General features: G+C 38.5%; 1 protein-coding gene and 1 long non-coding RNA gene across 7 annotated transcripts in view; one reads left to right on the plus strand and one right to left on the minus strand.

Moving 5' to 3' along the window:
• LOC126251840 (pericentriolar material 1 protein-like) overlaps positions 1 to 16,593 on the plus strand; it is a 781,694-nt gene extending 765,101 nt beyond the window's left edge. For 5 of the 6 annotated variants that reach the window (XM_049952507.1, XM_049952508.1, XM_049952506.1 and 2 more), the window contains one exon: positions 15,256 to 16,593. In XM_049952507.1, the coding sequence (XP_049808464.1) occupies positions 15,256 to 15,281 (26 nt within the window). In that variant the 3' untranslated portion in view covers positions 15,282 to 16,593. The remainder of the gene's footprint in view (positions 1 to 15,255) is intronic. The other variant, XM_049952510.1, reaches the window with a different exon arrangement.
• LOC126251842 (uncharacterized) lies at positions 8,303 to 20,260 on the minus strand. Its single transcript, XR_007545793.1, has 3 exons — positions 20,098 to 20,260; positions 10,838 to 10,963; positions 8,303 to 8,409 (listed from the first exon to the last, which is right to left on the minus strand). It is a non-coding gene; the product is annotated as an uncharacterized LOC126251842 (long non-coding RNA).
• Positions 20,261 to 20,496: the final 236 nt, after the last annotated feature.

Here is a 20,496-nt window from a genome sequence, read left to right on the forward strand (position 1 = left end):
GTATTGGGCACCCATTTGTTTTTCCTTATAATATTACATTTTTCTCAAACAAATTTTCATTTCGATAGTAGAAGATTTGTGAAGATGTCAGTTTTTTATCCAAGGTATTCCTCTGGATAAAAATGAAAAACAACTATTTCATCAAGACAAGATGAACGAATTAAAGAAATAGTCTTGAAGTGACACCTTGATCTTCTTACAGTTACTTTGTAACAGCATGTCATTCTCTCTCACAGTTGCAAATGTTCTGTTCTTCCAGTTTTAGTAGCAAATTTGTTTCATAAGTTTGAAAGGACTTACAAGGGGAGGCCGCCAATTGTGAAATTCAGATTCGATTCATACTGCGCATAATAAAAGCTCATGGCCAGAGGTGTAATGTGGCAAAGCACCAAGATGCACTTCTCAGCCGTTGTAGAGAAAATTGACAGTTAAAAGAAACCGTTGCGGTGAAATACTCTCTACGATTAATAGTTTTCTCCAGCGTCGTGGCGCAGCAGTAAGCGCTTGGGTTCGTAATCCAAAGGTCGCCGGATCGAATCTCGCGCCATGCAATTTTTTTTTTTATAATTAGTTTTTTGTAATTCACACTATTAATGAATTGCTTATGCATGTTGTTGAAGGCGGATCGCTCTCCAATTTTACCGCCTCCATTTTTCCGTTTGTTTAACAGGGTGTACCAAAGCTCTCACGTCCGCACTGATTTTCGACAATGTTATAAGTTGCGCTAGGGACCGCATCTACCTTCTTTCGAAGTTAGCAAGCAACTTCGCTATTTACGCAACGGCTCGTTTCGGCCCATTCAACGTCTGTTCTTCAAGTGTAACGAGCGAGTAACGGAGTTTATATTTCATACCTGCCACAGCAAATTTATGTTCGTGGGGTCTCTATTCTAATTCGAATGTTTGACTTACGCTATACGTATTCGTTTCGGAATATCGTTTCTACGTCTTCCGTTAACTATACGTGGTTAACATTATGAAGACAATTAATAACATTTCTGAAATACAGAAAACATAATGATGTTCGAAGTTGCCAGTTTTTCCACGACAAACGACTTTCAACAACATATTATATACATAATTGTTGCAACTGATTGCCAGGAATTTTTTTTATATATATATATATATATATATATATATATATATATATATATATATATATATATATATATAAAATTCCTGGCTATATATATATATATATCTCCACACACACTTGAATTACAAAAAACAAATCCTAAAAAAAAAAAAGGTTGCATGGTGAGAGATTCGATCCGGCGACCTTCGGATTACGAACCCGAGCGCTTACCGCTGCACCACGACGCTGTAGAAAGTTATTAATCGTAGAGAGTATTTCACTACAATGGTTTCTTTTAACTGTCGATTTTCTCGACAACGGCTGAGAAGTGCATCTTGGTGCTTTGCCACATTACACCTCTGGCCATGAGCTTTTATTATGCGCAGTATAAATCGAATCTGAATTTCACAATTGGCGGCCTCCCCTTGTTAGTTGCACAGCAGACTGAAAATTGATGATAGAACCATCACACTTTTTTTACAACTTCAGTAAAACTCCTTTACGCTCAGAGATTACATGTTCCATGATTGACAGCCAATTATGATGTTTCATTTTCAGTATTTTACTTAATAGAAGTAAAAATGTTGTTATATCACACAAAAAAGAATGTAAAGCTGTCCTCAACCTAAAAAGTTGGGTTGAGAAGTGCTGTACAGCTATTGGTATGGTTCTGTTGGACACCTGACCACCAAAACGTATGACTCATCCAGTGTAATGACTAAGGATTGAATCTTACATCTTTGGATTTGTAGCCAGTCAGTTACCCACTAGTGCACCAATTACACCATAATGGACAACAAAATAAAGCAACTTTTACTATAAGCATTACAAATTGGTACCCCCCCTCAAGATAGTTAATGTTGCTAAAATCTTAACACTGAAACAAATAGTAAGAAAAGGATGTACACAGCATTGTTTATTCAGGAATGTAAACTATGAGAGAGACAAAGACAGACCATGGCTCTGCTTTCAAAAGAGCTAAGACGTGTTACATTAAAAGAATTTGGATAATGCAAAAGGTAGCATAAAATGGCTGCCAGCAGTTCTTCAAGATAATCTTTGTGTTTCAGTTATGTTGCACCACTGGTAATCAGTATATTGATTATCACATTTTTGAATCCATAACTATCATTCAGTCTCATTATTGATTCTTCTATATTCTCTTATTAGTGAGAAAGGTCCATTTTTCTGTGTAATTGCTTCCTTTGTTTGTATTTACCCACAAGATATTTTGGCGACTTGTATCATACTGAAATTGTGTAAGCTCACCAGCAATAATACTGCTTGTTGGCAGTTACAGACTCTTTTTCTGTATTTACATTCATGATTGACGTTATTTACAACCACAATTTTATCAAGTGTTGATTGTAATTTAATCGGTGGAATTCTTGTAGAGGAGACTGAATGGTGGTATGGTGTGGAAACAGCTTTGTTTAATGAGTGGCATAAGCCACTGTGTAGAATTCAGCTGTTTTTCTACTGTGTTGTGATACTGTGCGCACACACTTTAACATGACCAGTTGTTGTGGGGTGGGGTAGCATCAGAGGATGCAAGCCTCACTCTGAACATTGACTGCCCTGGGAGAGCAGAGCAATGCCAATAGATTAAGTGTCCTTGACACAGTGCAAGCACCCAAACTATGCTTTGTAGCAAGTGACTATGAAATCAGAATGACACATACAACTAACATATGTTTAAATGTTTTGTGTGATTGATGTTTAAAACTGAACTCACCCTCAGTGATGAAGATTTTATTACAAATTACATATCAGCAATATGAACACATTATTCAACAACTGCTACTACAGTGCTGCTGCTGCTGGTGGAGATCAGTAATGTTTGATATCTGAGATTGGCAGCAGTTGGTTGAAATGTGGCCTACCTGCAAACCCTTATTTTGCCTTCAGTGTCTCAATGAAGGAGGTCATCGATTTGCTGTGAAACTGGATTTCAAGAATTACTCTAATAATGTACACTATACTCTTTTTAATTAACTTTGACTTTTTCTACATTTATTGTAACCAATCAGACTAATGACGACTGGTTCCAGTCCTTACATAAAAAATTGTTTATAGGTAGTCAGTTTCACAATCCCATCACACAGTATGACAGTGGCAGACACAGTGCACTTTGGAACCCCTGAGGCAAGTTGGCCTGCAAATGTTGTATATGGTCCCAGACCTAGATACTGGCACTGGGGCGGAGATAACATCATAGTTAGTCCCACACATGTTCTATCAGGGACAGATCTGGGGATCTTACTGGCCACAAGAGTATCTCATCATCACACACACAGTTCATTGCCATGTGTGGACAGGACAAGTGTTGTCCTGTTGAAAAATGGTACTACAATACTGTTGCTTGAGAAGTAAGATAAGAGGATGCAGGATGTTTTTGATGTACGATTTTTACGACAAGAGTCCCATCAATCACTACCAGCCATGGCTTTTAAGTCATACCCAGTGGCTCCCCATAGCGTGAGGCCAAGAGTAACATTGCTTTCCAAAACATTGGAAAACTGAGACCTCTCCCTAAGCTGCTACCATACTTACCACTGACGATTGCTTACAGTATCGTAGAACAATGATTCATTGCTAAACACCATTTGATGCTATTCATCAGCAGTACATGCTTCCCAATCACAGCAACACTCCAAACACAGCCATTAGTGTTGCGGTGTTATTGGCACTACAGGTGGGATGAGGATTCCATAGTCAGGCTGCTCCTAGTCTATGACCAATGGTGCAGGATGACACAGAATGTTGCAGGGAGTCCATTACTCATTCTTGGAGGGCAGGTGCAGATGTGACCAGAACCTTGTTGATGAGTATGCCTACCCTCAGATTCCCATGCAGTCCAACATCGGGCCCTGCCAGATCTCAGTGTGCCACAAGTCTGCCTATTGCACAGTTTGACCAGCTGACCAAGTGGAGACCCACTGCAAGGCTCCTTTCAAACTTTGTTATCTCATGTGAGTAAATGTCGTGTTATCGCAGTGATCACTCGATATCTCATGCTGTGTACATATACACTGTACATATACACAGTTCCATCAACACCTGACTATGTCTCGAGGGTGCCTCACTTTTTTTATGAGACAGTTAGCTAAGTGACAATAGTTGTCCAAAGTGGCCTCTATTATATAATTCATATAATTGAATATGACACTGCAGTTTGGGAATAATGTGAATATGGGTGCTGTAAACTGCATTCCTAAGGTACACACACAGGAAAATGTCACATAGGAATAAGTCAGGAGCCCAAGGGGACCACAGTTCCCATGAACCATGGACCTTGCCGTTGGTGGGGAGGCTTGCGTGCCTCAGCGATACAGATAGCCGTACCGTAGGTACAACCACAACGGAGGGGTATCTGTTGAGAGGCCAGACAAACGTGTGGTTCCTGAAGAGGGGCAGCAGCCTTTTCAGTAGTTGCAGGGGCAACAGTCTGGATGATTGACTGATCTGGCCTTGTAACAATAACCAAAACGGCCGTGCTGTGCTGGTACTGCGAACGGCTGAAAGCAAGGGGAAACTACGGCCGTAATTTTTCCCGAGGGCATGCAGCTTTACTGTATGATTAAATGATGATGGCGTCCTCTTGGGTAAAATATTCCGGAGGTAAAATAGTCCCCCATTCGGATCTCCGGGCGGGGACTACTCAAGAGGATGTCGTTATCAGGAGAAAGAAACCTGGCGTTCTACGGATCGGAGCGTGGAATGTCAGATCCCTTAATCGGGCAGGTAGGTTAGAAAATTTGAAAAGGGAAATGGATAGGTTAAAGTTAGATATAGTGGGAATTAGTGAAGTTCGGTGGCAGGAGGAACAAGACTTCTGGTCAGGTGACTACAGGGTTATAAACACAAAGTCAAATAGGGGTAATGCAGGAGTAGGCTTAATAATGAATAGGAAAATAGGGACGCGGGTAAGCTACTACAAACAGCATAGTGAACGCATTATTGTGGCCAAGATAGATACGAAGCCCACATCTACTACAGTAGTACAAGTTTATATGCCAACTAGCTCTGCAGATGACGAAGAAACTGAAGAAATGTATGATGAAATAAAAGAAATTATTCAGGTAGTGAAGGGAGACGAAAATTTAATAGTCATGGGTGACTGGAATTCGAGTGTAGGAAAAGGAAGAGAAGGAAACGTAGTAGGTGAATATGGATTGGGGCTAAGAAATGAAAGAGGAAGCCGCCTGGTAGAATTTTGCACAGAGCACAAATTAATCATAGCTAACACTTGGTTTAAGAATCATGAAAGAAGGTTGTATACATGGAAGAACCCTGGAGATACTAAAAGGTATCAGATAGATTATATTATGGTAAGACAGAGATTTAGGAACCAGGTTCTAAATTGTAAGACATTTCCAGGGGCAGATGTGGCCTCTGACCACAATCTATTGGTTATGACCTGTAGATTAAAACTGAAGAAACTGCAAAAAGGTGGGAATTTAAGGAGATGGGACCTGGATAAACTGACTAAACCAGAGGTTGTAGAGGGTTTCAGGGAGAGCATAAGGGAACAATTGACAGGAATGGGGGAAAGAAATACAGTAGAAGAAGAATGGGTAGTTTTGAGGGATGTAGTAGTGAAGGCAGCAGAGGATCAAGTAGGTAAAAAGACGAGGGCTAGTAGAAATCCTTGGGTAACAGAAGAAATATTGAATTTAATTGATGAAAGGAGAAAATATAAAAATGCAGTAAATGAAGCAGGCAAAAAGGAATACAAACGTCTCAAAAATGAGATCGACAGGAAGTGCAAAATGGCTAAGCAGGGATGGCTAGAGCACAAATGTAAGGATGTAGAGGCTTATCTCACTAGGGGTAAGATAGATACTGCCTACAGGAAAATTAAAGAGACCTTTGGAGATAAGAGAACCACTTGTATGAACATAAAGAGCTCAGATGGAAACCCAGTTCTAAGCAAAGAAGGGAAAGCAGAAAGGTGGAAGGAGTATATAGAGGGTCTATACAAGGGCGATGTACTTAAGGACAATATTATGGAAATGGAAGAGGATGTAGATGAAGATGAAATGGGAGATACGATACTGCGTGAAGAGTTTGACAGAGCACTGAAAGACCTGAGTCGAAACAAGGCCCCCGGAGTAGACAACATTCCATTGGAACTACTGACGGCCTTGGGAGAGCCAGTCCTGACAAAACTCTACCATTTGGTGAGCAAGATGTATGAAACAGGCGAAATACCCTCAGACTTCAAGAAGAATATAATAATTCCAATCCCAAAGAAAGCAGGTGTTGACAGATGTGAGAATTACCGAACAATCAGTTTAATAAGCCACAGCTGCAAAATACTAACACGAATTCTTTACGGACGAATGGAAAAACTAGTAGAAGCCGACCTCGGGGAAGATCAGTTTGGATTCCGTAGAAATACTGGAACACGTGAGGCAATACTGACCTTACGACTTATCTTAGAAGGAAGATTAAGGAAAGGCAAACCTACGTTTCTAGCATTTGTAGACTTAGAGAAAGCTTTTGACAATGTTGACTGGAATACTCTCTTTCAAATTCTGAAGGTGGCAGGGGTAAAATACAGGGAGCGAAAGGCTATTTACAATTTGTACAGAAACCAGATGGCAGTTATAAGAGTCGAGGGACATGAAAGGGAAGCAGTGGTTGGGAAGGGAGTAAGACAGGGTTGTAGCCTCTCCCCGATGTTATTCAATCTGTATATTGAGCAAGAAGTATAGGAAACAAAAGAAAAATTCGGAGTAGGTATTAAAATCCATGGAGAAGAAATAAAAACTTTGAGGTTCGCCGATGACATTGTAATTCTGTCAGAGACAGCAAAGGACTTGGAAGAGCAGTTGAACGGAATGGATGGTGTCTTGAAGGGAGGATATAAGATGAACATCAACAAAAGCAAAACGAGGATAATGGAATGTAGTCAAATTAAATCGGGTGATGCTGAGGGTATTAGATTAGGAAATGAGACACTTAAAGTAGTAAAAGAGTTTTGCTATTTGGGGAGCAAAATAACTGATGATGGACGAAGTAGAGAGGATATAAAATGTAGACTGGCAATGGCAAGGAAAGCGTTTCTGAAGAAGAGAAATTTGTTAACATCGAGTATAGATTTAAATGTCAGGAAGGCATTTCTGAAAGTATTTGTATGGAGTGTAGCCATGTATGGAAGTGAAACATGGACGGTAAATACTTTGGACAAGAAGAGAATAGAAGCTTTCGAAATGTGGTGCTACAGAAGAATGCTGAAGATTAGATGGGTAGATCACATAACTAATGAGGAGGTACTGAATAGGATTGGGGAGAAGAGGAGTTTGTGGTACAACTTGACCAGAAGAAGGGATCGGTTGGTAGGACATGTTCTGAGGCATCAAGGGATCACCAATTTAGTATTGGAGGGCAGCGTGGAGGGTAAAAATCGTAGGGGGAGACCAAGAGATGAATACACTAAGCAGATTCAGAAGGATGTAGGTTGCAGTAGGTACCGGGAGATGAAGAAGCTTGCACAGGATAGAGTAGCATGGAGAGCTGCATCAAACCAGTCTCAGGACTGAAGACCACAACAACAACATGATTAATTTGACCTGAGCAAGTTATGGTGGTGTTCAGTGTGTGAGGAACAGCATTGCCCTGCTGAAACCATATGTATCACTTCTAGTCTTCAGGTATAGTGTTTACAAATTATTACATCATCAGTATGTAGTGCTGACTGAATCACAGAAGATTCATCTATGCAGTCTTGTACACCATACATCCTCCTTTGTACATGCAGAGGAGACTCGCGCAGTTCATGTGGATTTTCCATACTGGTAGTCAAAATGCATTATTTTTGTGCATTTACACCCTCATTAAGATGGAACTACACTTTGTCAGACCAAAACCAATCATTGAGCCCCCCCCCCCCCCCCTCCCTCCTCAATAAGGCATTACAAATGAACTACTGACAGGTAGCCACTCATGAACAGTATGTGTTCTGTTTGAATGGATGCTTATGCACTTGCTCACATTTGTATGCACTGCCAATGGTGAGACCAGACTGCCTAGATAGGTGCTGCACAGACTTCATAGAACTTGATGAATATGCAGCTTACACACAGATCAACTTTTCTGATGTCAACTGATTTTGGCAATGTTTGCCACATTTCCTTTCTTTTGAAACTTTTCATATTGCCACCAGATGGTGAACTTAAATGCATGGTTACTATAGTTTTCTGTGAAGACATTTTGATTCACTGCATGACTGACACATGTAATGTATTTAATGTAATGTATTTAATGACAATGAATGCTCTCTGTCGTGAAGTATAGCCAGTTTCTTCCTCACTGAAACAAGGATCATACCTGCAACAAATAAGAAACATTCATTTAAAAGGCTGTGTTACTTTTTGAACACACTCAGTTAACTACAATGCTTTATGAATGCAGTTATTTCTGGAATTATTTTGTTATTTTTCATTTGTTGTCTGAGGTTTCAGAAAAGTTTTATAGCAGGGAAGTTACTGTGCACCCTGAAGTAATGAATTGATTACACATTGGCAAAGTCTCGAAATTACTGGTAGCTTATTAGCATTACACCTGTATAAAAAGGCACCCATATATCTGAGACTAAAATATCCTATGATTCCTGGCAAACTTAGCTCAAGATGTGGAAACAGTTCTGTGATTGAGTCTAAAAAATATGAGATGTATTTCAACATTAATAACGGTATAGTTGTGATTATGCCACCAGTGAAACTAGGAGCTGTCGTTTTTTCCACAGTGCGATCACTCACTGTTCAAAACATTGTTCCTCTGCTTTCTGAGTGTTCCCAAAAAAGTATTTGTGAGAAGTAAGAGCAGAAATCAGCTGCCAGTAACTTAGGAATGTTAATACCAATAATAAATTAGAAGGGATAGGAAGTGTAGGAGCATTTGAAGTGTAAAATTTGTGGTAGTCTACTTTCATATTTCTTTCTACACCAACTCTTTTTTTGTTCATAATTTTACTTTGCTGGGGTATTTTAGCCACAATTTCACTGACAGAACAAGAAGTCAAAATAGCAAGAAAAGTTTGCCTATAAATATTGAAATAAAATGAATGCAGTTTTGACTGAAATCATAATTTGATGATTGCACATCATGAACAATAAATCTGTTGCCTTAAGGAGACGTAACTTTCACAAGCCATTAAACTTTCAGTCTGTGCTATATGTACCTGTGAGTTTCGTTGGACCAGGTATCATATAGATAAATAATTGACTGACTGAATTTATTTCCTGTTCAGATGTACCTGCTACAGTATTGGAACCCTCCACCAGCATTTTCCTATATCTGTAGCCAAAAGATATCGGAATTCTACCTGTTGAATAGTAGTCCCCCATAAATAAGAATCTTACTGGTTTGGCACATTTGTAAAATTCTGAAAAATGTCCAGATCAAAAACAGTTTTATTTCCACTAACAATTTCACTTAATGACTCAACTGTTATCTTTTATTACAGGTTTGTATTTACTGTACTTTTGCTCATATTAGCACTATCTGAATGATTTAGAGTGAAATACTACATGTGTTGCCTGTTACAATGTGCAGTGTCAAAATATTGTGTCTTGTCTGGAATTCTTTGTACGATTGTGAAGATACTTGTTACGTTCTAAATGAGTCTCTTCATTCAGCAATGAGTCATGGACCTGAGTCATTGTGACTCACAAACAAAAAAACAACACAGAACAGGAAAACCAAAGTACTCTCACCAACTACCGACACTTCCAAATAGCAAACACATACACAAAACACAGGCAAAGCTGTACCACCAACAGTCTTGGGAATCAAGTTCAGTGAAGTCCCAAATGAAAGTTAGTGACAGGCATGTATTGAATATAGTAAGATGTAAAATTCTACTGTGTTATTCTCCTTCCCCATTTTTCTTTATTTGCTTTGACATACATTAGTGAATTAAGCATATTTTTTAGACAGCCTCATAATACTTGTTTATAATTGCTACACAGTCTATAAAACATACTAGTCTGGAAAAAAGGAAATTAATTTCAGAAATTTACTGTGTGAAACTAAGCAGATCACCTTTGTTTCTGTTTTATGAGTTACTAGCAGCCTCTAAAACATCTACTTAAAGAGGGTCATTGTTGACTCTTCAGCACATACAGGGTATTTCAGAAATACTTTTGCTAACTTTGGGGACAGGTTCCTTACACCAAACAAAGAAAAAATGTCTAGTAAACATGGGCTCTAAAAAAAATACCTTACGAGCCATGAGCAATTGTTCATTTTCGATTCTGTGAAACACATCTATTCTGCTGCAAGCTCTTTGCTTGCCATATTCTGGGTGGAGGTAGTACGGACCAAAACAAGAATAAAATGTACAGTAAACATGGGCTCCAAAATGCATACCTTATAGGCTATGAGCACTCATTCATCTTCACCATGGTGAAATACATTTATTTTATTGAACAGGTGCTCACATCTCTGAAGGTACACATTGTAGAGCCCATGTTTACAGGACATTTTTTTCTTGTTTTGGTCCATACTACCTCTTCCCAAAATATGGAAAGCAAAGAGCTTTCAGTAGAAGAGATGCGTTTTACCATACTGAAAATGAACAAGTGATCATAGCTCTTAAGATATGCATTTTAGAGCTCATGTTTATTAGACTTTTTTTCCTTGTTTTGGTGTAAGGAACCAGTCCCCCAAGCTTGTAAAAGGCTTTTTGAAACACCCTGTATATTTTATCTATCAAGATCCATACAGACAAAAAGAAATAAGCTTTCTGTCTTACCTTTACTTAATGAAGTTTTATCTTTTTGTTGGGTCTCTTTCACACTATGTGGTACCTTTGACAGCACACACTATGTGGTACCTTTGACAGCAGTTCAAGTTCACTTCCATTGGTATCAACAGTCACCTATACATTAAATCCAAATTAGTGTCACACCTTATGAATTTTTGAAGAGAACATATAATTTGAAGGTAGCAAATAACACTTAAAGATAGTTATGAAAAATATAATGAAAAGGATAGATTGCTACTCACCAAATAGTTGAGATGTTGAGTAGCTGACAGGTACAACAAAAAGATTGCTTAACAATTGAGCTTTTGACCAAGAGGCCTTCTTCTAAAGTAGACAAAACACACACACACATTCATGCAAGCACAACTCACACAGACACATGATCACTGTCTCTGGTTATCGAGGCCAGACTGCAAGCAACTACGCATAAAGGGAGAGGCAAATCTGGGTGGTGGAGGTAAGGAATTATGCAGGTGAGAACTCTCCCAGCAATATATCCTATGTTCCAGTAACCCCCCTGGCCTTAAGTTTCATTAGTCACTATCCCCTTCCCTGCTCCCACTCCAGCACTACACAGTTCTCTATTCCACCAATGTGCCCAGTCTTTTTACTTCTCTCCTTTTCAGCTCTCTTCCCACACCACCCCCAGACTAGCCTCCCAACTGCACCTAGCTGCCCAACCCTGTCCCCACCACATCCTTGTATGCCCCCAGAAGTATCACATTACCATTGCCCACCCCTACATTGCTCTCTCCCCTTCCCTGCCCCAGCCTCATCCTTACCCCATCACCCAGATTGCTTCTCCCATCAAGTGCAAGCGCCTTGGTGGGCAGAGACAGTGGTAGTGTGTGTGTGTGTGTGTGGTGTGGGGGGGGGGGGGGGTTTGCGCGCGCGCGCTTTGGAAGAAGGCCTTTTGGCCAAAAGCTCACTTATTTGCAGGCCTTTTTGTTGTGCATGCCTGCAATTCGACATCTCCACTATATGGTCGGTGGCAATCTATCCTTTTCATAATACTGTCATTATTCCATCCTGGATTTTCCATTATTTGTTATGAAAAATATAATTACACAAGTGAATATCATAATCAAACAAACAGAAATATTTAAAGGTAAACCGTTAGTTTCAAAATCATTGACGTGTATTCTGTTAGTACTTTGTCCTGATTAAAAGAACTGTTATGGGGCAAAAAAATTAACAAATATAATTATCCTTATCCTTTCTGTTCAAGAAACTCAAAATTCTGATATATTATACTGCTAGGATATGGATGAAGAACATTAAATAAAACAATCAATGAAAGAAACTTGAATATAATGAGGGTGAGGCTTTGCTAGATGATAATGCAATATTCAGGGTTCACAGATGAAACAAAATTAAAAAGGCAGAAGTGACTTCCTTTTTTTGAGGGGGTGGGAGGGGAGGTTTACATGAAGATAAGAAAGAGAAATGTGTACACGCATGTAAAAATAGATGTAGCAAAGTAATTAAGAAATAGTGTTACATCACAAATATCGAAGAGTTGTAGGTTGAAGTGAACTCACGGAAAAAAGCTACATGGATTTGTTAAACTTGGAACATTTGTTCTTATTAAGGGAGATGCTAGATGGAAAGATCATATTGACCACATAGTTACAACAGTGAATCATTTGGAGGTAGTTACAGCTGGAGGGAGGAGGGGGGGGGGGGGGACATCATTTTGCACTTTCACAGTTCCATACTGTAAAGTGCAGTATTAAAAACTCAGGGTGGATGTTGTCTGAATATCATGAATGAATTATAGTTCAAGTAAGACTGCTTTTATCCACTATAGTGAAATAATTAATCTTATTGCATGTAATACTTTGTCCACATAGCTGACATTTGGTTCCACAAACTATATTGAGGTGACAAAAGCCATGGGCTACCTCTGATATTGTGTTGGATGTCCTTCTGCCTGGCATAGTGCAGCAACCCGACATGGCCTGGACTCAACAAATCGTTGGAAGTCCTGTGCAAGCTGCCTCTATAGCCATCCATAATTGCAAAAGTGTTGCCGGTATATGATTTCATACATGAACTGACCTCTTGATTATGTCCTATAAATGTTCAGTGGGATTCATGTACATGATCTGGGTGGCCACAACATTCGCTTGAATTGTCCAGAATGTCCTTCAAACCAATCACAAACAATTGTGGCCTGGTAACACGGCGCATTTTCATTAATAAAATTTCCATTGTTGTTTGGGAACATGAAGTCCGTGACTGGCTGTCGATGGTCTCCAAGTAGCCGAACATAACCATTTCCAGTCAATGCTCGGTTCAGTTGGACTACAGGACCCATTCCATTCTATGTAACCACAGCCTACACCACCAGCGGAGCCACCACCAGCATGCACAATGCCTTTTTGACAACTTGGGCCCATGGCTTTGTGGGGTCTGCACCATCTACATTTACATCTACATCCATACTCCGCAAGCCACCTGAAGGTGTGTGGCGGAGGGTACTTTGAGTACCTCTATCGGTTCTCCCTTCTATTCCAGTCTCATATTGTTCTTGGAAAGAAATATTGTCAGTATGCCTCTGTGTGGGCTCTAATCTCTCTGATTTTATCCTCATGGTCTCTTCGCGAGATATACGTAGGAGGGAGCAATATAATGGTTCTCTCTTCGGTGAAGGTATGTTCTCGAAACTTCAACAAAAGCCCGTACCGAGCTACTGAGCGTCTCTCCTGCAGAGTCTTCCACTGGAGCTTATCTATCATCTCCGTAACGCTTTCTCGATTTGAAAAAAGAGACAGCATTGGTCGTATATTTTTACTATTGCAAAATCGATTTTCTGTCACTGAGTGACCATCTTCAGTGCTATATTGTATAACTTAAATTGGGATGCACTGTTGACACTATGCTTACGGCGATCACATAGACTGAGCTTTCTCGATCACTAAATGATCCTGTAACGAAGCACGCTGCTCTCCGTTGGATCTTCTCTATCTCTTCTATCAACCCTATCTGGTATGGATCCCACACTGGTGAGCAATATTCAAGCAGTGGGTGAACAAGTTTACTGTAACCTACATCCTTTGTTTTCGGATTGCATTTCCTTAGGATTCTTCCAATGAATCTCAGTCTGGCATCTGCTTTACCAACGATCACCTTTATATGATCATTCCATTTTAAATCACTCCTAATGCCTACTCCCAGATAGTTTATGGAATTAACTGCTTCCAGTTGCTGACCTGCTATATTGTAGCTAAATGATAAAGGATCTTTCTTTCAGTGTATTTGCAGCACATTGCACTTGTCTACATTGAGATTCAATTGCCATTCCCTGCACCATGCGTCAATTTGTTGCAGATCCTCCTGCATTTCAGTACAATTTTCGATTGTTACAACCTGTCGATATACTACAGCATCATCCGCAAAAAGCCTCAGTGAACTTCCGATGTTATCCACAAGGTCATTTATGTATATTGTGAATAGCAATGGTCCTACGACACATCCCTGCGGCACACCTGAAGTCACACTTACTTCAGAAGACTTCTCTCCATTGAGAATGACATCTTGTGTTCCGTTATCTAGGAGCTCTTCAATCCAATCACACAATTGGTCTGATAGTCCATATGCTCTTACTTTGTTCATTAAACGACTGTGGGGAACTGTATCGAATGGTCGAATGCCTTGCAGAAGTCATCTACCTGGGAACCCGTGTCTATGGCCCTCCGAGTCTCGTGGACGAATAGCGCGAGCTGGGTTTCACACGATCGTCTTTTTCAAAACCCATGCTGATTCCATCAGAGTAGATTTCTAGTCTCCAGAAAAATCATTATATTCGAACATAATATGTGTTCCAAACACTACCATAACCTCTTCCCAATTGAAATCAGGACTCATCTGACCAGGTCACAGTTTTCCCAGTCATCTAGGGTCCAATTGATATGGTCACGAGCCCAGGCAAAGCACTGCAGGCAATGTCATGCTGTTAGCAAAGGCACATGTTGGTCGTCTGTTGCCATAGCCCATTAATGGATATGTTCATCATATGTCCCACATTGATTTCTGCTGTTATTTCATGCAGTATTCCTTGTCTGTTAGCACTGACAACTCTAAGCAAACACCACTGCTTTGTCTGTGGTGACAGGCAATTGTGGATCTCAGAATATTGAATTCCCTAACAATTTCCAAAATGGAATATCCTGTGTGTCTTGCTCCAACTACTGTTCCGTTTTCTAAGTCTGTTAATTACCAATACACTGCCCTTTTGTACATTGTGTGCGTGATACTACCACCATCTGCATATGTACATATTACTATCCCATGACTTTTGTCACCTCAGTATAGCCCTATAATCTTATAAACATTAAAATTAATTCTGAATATATGTCTAGAACAACAAAATGCCATTAATCAAATGAAATGTCTGATTTCAGATACCTCATCACCATCATGTTTGTGAAGTTGTAGCTGGCTCTAGTACACCTATATATTTTTGGAAGACTGGTTATTTATATTTATTAAGTTGTTTTTGTGTACTATGGGCAACATGAGTGTCCTGCTCCCTCATAAGATATATTGACCAAATAAATTTATTTCTCCCATTTTGAATGGCTCTCTTGTTTAGTGAAGTCTTCTCTCAGTTGTAAATTACAAGAGAAGAGAATCAAATTTTATTTGTACATAAAAGAGATGACAAAGAAAATAACGATCATGCCAGCAGGAACACTCAGAAATAAACACTGAATCTCAGTCATCAAAAGTCTTGATAAAATGACAAAATAAGAGGGAGAGCAAATACTATACATGGTTTGTTAATCATTGTACTGTGGCTAGTGTAACTTCCACATACTTCCATCTTCTTGCAGTGTGCAGTTCAAAAATGTATCCTTGTGTCAGCGTTCATTTATCTCATCTTTTTCGTGCATATCATTAATAGGGTGTCGTGTTATTTTTCAAGCCTTTGTTAAAGCACTCTCAGTATTTGTAACTGGCCAAGTTTCTTGCAGGGCACATTCTGAAGTACAAAACCAAACTACTAGACGCCTTGAATAGCCCAAATTATTTGTGTCTCTCTTGAAATATAAGCACGTCATAAAAAAAAATTCTTCTCAACACAAATTTTGCTGCTTCTAGACATGTTACATGGTACATGACCGATGTTTTGCTCGGTTCCACACAAAGTTATCATAATTTTTGCAAATTCATTTCTGCTTAGTGGGAAGGGCACAGTGCTTTTTCTCCCAGTGACACTTTGTGAATCATATCTCAGTTGCCACCCATATCTGCATCATTATTCATATTCTTTCTTTCCTCGAAGTATTTTGACTCCAAATTCGAACTATTATAGTTTTAACAAACCTTTATCTTTCTGCTACTTTTGATTCAGGACTTAAGAAGGGTCCCAGTTTAGTTCATTGTTTACATTTATGTGTTCACTGGTTTCAGTGAAGTTTCCACATAGATTATATCTTTCATCCCATTTAAGACTGTAGTTTTTGTTCATATGAAATATCTGTTTGCAACTGGTCACGCCTTTTAAGAACTGCTGGAATTTCAATTTTGACGATATTTCATTACTTCTAAAATAAATCATTTTGAAATTTCAGATACTAACTTTGGTCTAACTCTTTTTGAAAAAAGAAAAGAAACAGTAATGCAATTTTTTCCTCAGTACGTTTTGTCCTGTTAGGAGAAAATTTTTAATACTTGGTTACTCGTTTTATCACAGTCAATCATTTCATTGTTGGTATGCTAATTCTGTAGTTCCATATTTTTTTTACACCTTGGTATAAATGCATTGTTAGCTTCACATCGCATTGCACTTGAATTTTTTTCCTTATAATTAAGTTAGTTTATTGAAGACTGATCCATTGAAATGATGTTGTGAATAAGAAATAGTTTTTTCATTTTGCTGCAAATTATTTAAATATTAATGAAGTATTTTTAGAAGCCACTGTAAATTCAGTTTGTAAATAAAGATAATAAACTTTTTTTTTTAATTGTGTTATTTTTATTATATGAATCCAACTCTTAGTAATAGAAATTATTTGCAGCATTGCTATTTAAGAAGAAGCATCATGACTATATGAACTGTTGCAAATATCCATCTTGCAGGTAATAGGAATGACTAATTTTACTGGATTGATCTCTAAGAAAGACAGTGGAAAATGGCTTCATTTTTAATATGTTGTATGCACTTTGCAGTTCACCATACCACGGAGTGGGACAGTACAATTTTACAGTTCCAGTCATTTGAGACCAACTAAATTAGTTGTTGTATAGTGCGAGCACCACACTGATTTTTTTTTTGTGTGTGTGTGTGTGTGTTTCAATATAGTCTCTTTTTTTAAAAGAGAATTCCGCTAGGTTGTACTAAAGTTTTTAACTTGAAATCATTAATTTTATTATTACTCTCCAATAACTAGAGAGCTGTCAGTGGACATAATGTTTCCATTGAAGTACACTCATCTTAGTGAGAGTGAAACTGAGGAACTTCTCAATAACAGGAATGAGTCTAACTGTAAAATACATGATACAGAATGTGAAGAATTTGACAATGGCTCAAGCAACAATGTTCTTCTCAAAATTGAATGGTGAGTACAATGAAATAAGTGATGACATAATAGATTATGGTGGTTGAAGAGGGCTGCTTGACATACTGAAAACATCATTACAGCAAATTAAAGTTACTGTTCAAAGAAATGACATTCACAATTCACGTACTAAGCATCCAGTCACCAGAAACACCAGTGTAGTTTTTTTTTTCAGTGATGAAGTGCTTCAGGGCAAAATAGATTAAAAAAAACTAATACGCTGCATAAAAATTTGCCTATTGTGTGTTGCAGTAATATTCTGTGTGGAATTACTGGATGAATGTGACTGTACAGAAATGTAAGTCATTCAGTTATTTACACATTGTTTTCCACAATTCCCAATATGATGGAGAGCAATTAAGGATGTGGGACAAGTGAAGGTATACATTAACAGACATAAGCAGCCACTGAAGGCTAGTTTTGGAAAATGGAAATGAGCGTTTGGCGTCATGGCCGGGAGGCCCCTTGCGGGGCAGGTCCGGCCGCCTTGGTGCAGGTCTTATTACATTCGACGTCACATTGAGCGACCTGCGTGCCGAATGGGGATGAAATGATGATGAAGACAGCACTGTCCCTGAGTGGAGAAAATCCCCAACCCAGCTGTAAATCAAATCTGGGCCCGTAGGACAGCAATCCATCACACTGACCATTCAGCTATCGGGGTGGGCGGCTGTTTTTGTAAAGTGCGCTAACAACAAATCATCACTACTACTAATCTGCTCACACTGATAATTATGAAAACTGATTCTAAATTACAAGTATATCAGGAGAAAAACATCAGCTTTGGAAGCAAAAAGCAGGGCTCATCCTCTTCTACAACCTCATAGTGGTTTGCAGAGTATAGATGTAAATGTAGAACTCAGTTGATGTTTTTATCCAATACTTCACACAAAGCGTTTATATTACTGTACCACAGCAGTGTCAGCTGCCTGTATGCTAGCAAAGTCAATGCTTGTTTCTATTAAATGTTAAAATGAAGCAGAATTTACATCCCTAGGTCCATATATTCTGATATGTTATAGTGGCAAATAAAGTACTCTTTTATTTTGTTTTTTTCTTCAGTTTCCTTCTTGATGTCTACAGCAACATGCGCTTGACTTTTTATCAGAATATAAAACTCCACTCAGAGCCTAGATAGCAGTGGAAAGTGTACATAGAAATAATTACGTTTTTGTAGTTTTGTGGCATTGTACTCTGCAGATGACTCTTGTTATTAACCCACTATACCATTACGGAGTATACATATTGGCATGTAAGTGTAAAAATTCCCAGGGCCCTGAAGATAGGAGAGAACTGAATGAAAGTATGGTGGTACTCCTGTCCATAGGTCAACACAGCACAAAAATATGTAGTGGCTACTGTACTGCAGTTTGCTGTGACCAGTAGCAATAGAGACAGATGACCTACATCACATTTTAAATATGTGCAACGATACCATGCCGATTTTGTGTATATTTCGTTACGGAGCCACCATGGCTTCATTGTTTTAGGACAAGCTTTAAAACAGGTATGCCTCATCATATTTTAAGTGCATGTTTTCATATGCATGAAAGTAATAATTTTTCATTATGGCATATTTTATTGTTCTAAAACATAATCTGTTCACTAGTTGTATTCCATTTCCCATGATTTGCTGCAGGTCTGAAGATGGCCATTGTTGACTGAAACCGATAGTCTAAGGACCAAAAGTTTGTGATCATTGGCAGAAATAAAAGACATTCATCGTGCAGTGAAAGATGTTTCTTATAAAGAGACCGCACGATAATCAGATTTTTGTAATTTTTCATATTCATAGTACGTGAAGTTCAGAAATCAAATAAATACACTTCTCCCAAAGTGGTTTGATGAAACTCTAAAAAATTCTTAAGAAAATTGACTTTGAAGTTTTCTGACCACGTTTAATATACTAAAATAATGTAGATATTTTTCAACAAGCAATGTGCCTCCGCAGCAGAGTACTCACTCAATGAGTGAGGGGCCTGGATTTGTAACCTGTTGGGATCAAATTTCTAAATAAAGGTGCATGTTCTATGAGTATTTACATAAACTATAAAATACAGAAATATAGAAAAAACTTATTGTAATTTTTTAATTATAAATCTTTTATAAAGGAGCAGTAGCTGGAATTTTTGTTTGTAATGAAAACTGTATTCCTGTGTGCAATACATGATTAGAAATAAGATGATGTACATTTTTAATAAAATAATGACTATTAGGTTTGTTAATTACCATGTATTTGATGAAATTTATATCTAAATAATGTAGGTATTCAAAATGAATAGGAAAAAATAATGACTGAAATGAGACTCAATATAATATAGCGATTACCATTCTCGTGTGCCGTATGATTCTACACTTCATGGAAATGCTCATAGAATGTGCACTTGTGTTTAAAAATTTGATTCCATCTGGAATCGAACCTAAGTCCCCCACGCAGCAAGCGAGCGCTCTACCACAGAGCCACACTGCATGTAGAGAAACATCTATGTTATTTTGGTGTATTAAATGTGACTGGAAAACTTCAAATTCGATTTTCTCGAAAATTTTCTACAGCTGCATTGAACTGCTTTGGGAGAGGTATATTTAAGCTCTGAACATCTCGTACCATAAATATACAGAATTACAAAAATGTGATTATGTGGTGCAAAACCAGACAGAGCTTTGTTTTTATATTTTTATTACCTTATCCATGTGCTGGTGCCACCTCAGTTTATTAGATGCCCAGTAGTTTCACACATGGAGCTACATCCATTGTATGTACATTCATCACTACTTCCAGTACTTGTACGCCATTTTTCTTTGTTTGGAATTGCGTTGTATGGGTTTTCACCAGATTAAGGGTTTAATTATTTGCTATGGATTCGTTAGTTGTAAACCTGTTCCATGATTCTCATGGCTGTGCATCATATGGATGTGTTTGGATGTCTTGCCGGTATATTAACCTCATCAGCAAATACCATAGTCTTTGAAGAGTAGTCCAGTGTCCCAGGTAAATCATATATTTAGGTTGAGAAGTGGAGTGGGCCAAGAACCAAACCCTGTGGCTCACCTTTAATGTTTTTCCTTTCAGAATTTAGTCTT

The sequence above is a fragment of the Schistocerca nitens genome, chromosome 4 (genome assembly GCF_023898315.1).
Source record: "Schistocerca nitens isolate TAMUIC-IGC-003100 chromosome 4, iqSchNite1.1, whole genome shotgun sequence".
Lineage (NCBI taxonomy): Eukaryota > Metazoa > Arthropoda > Insecta > Orthoptera > Acrididae > Schistocerca > Schistocerca nitens.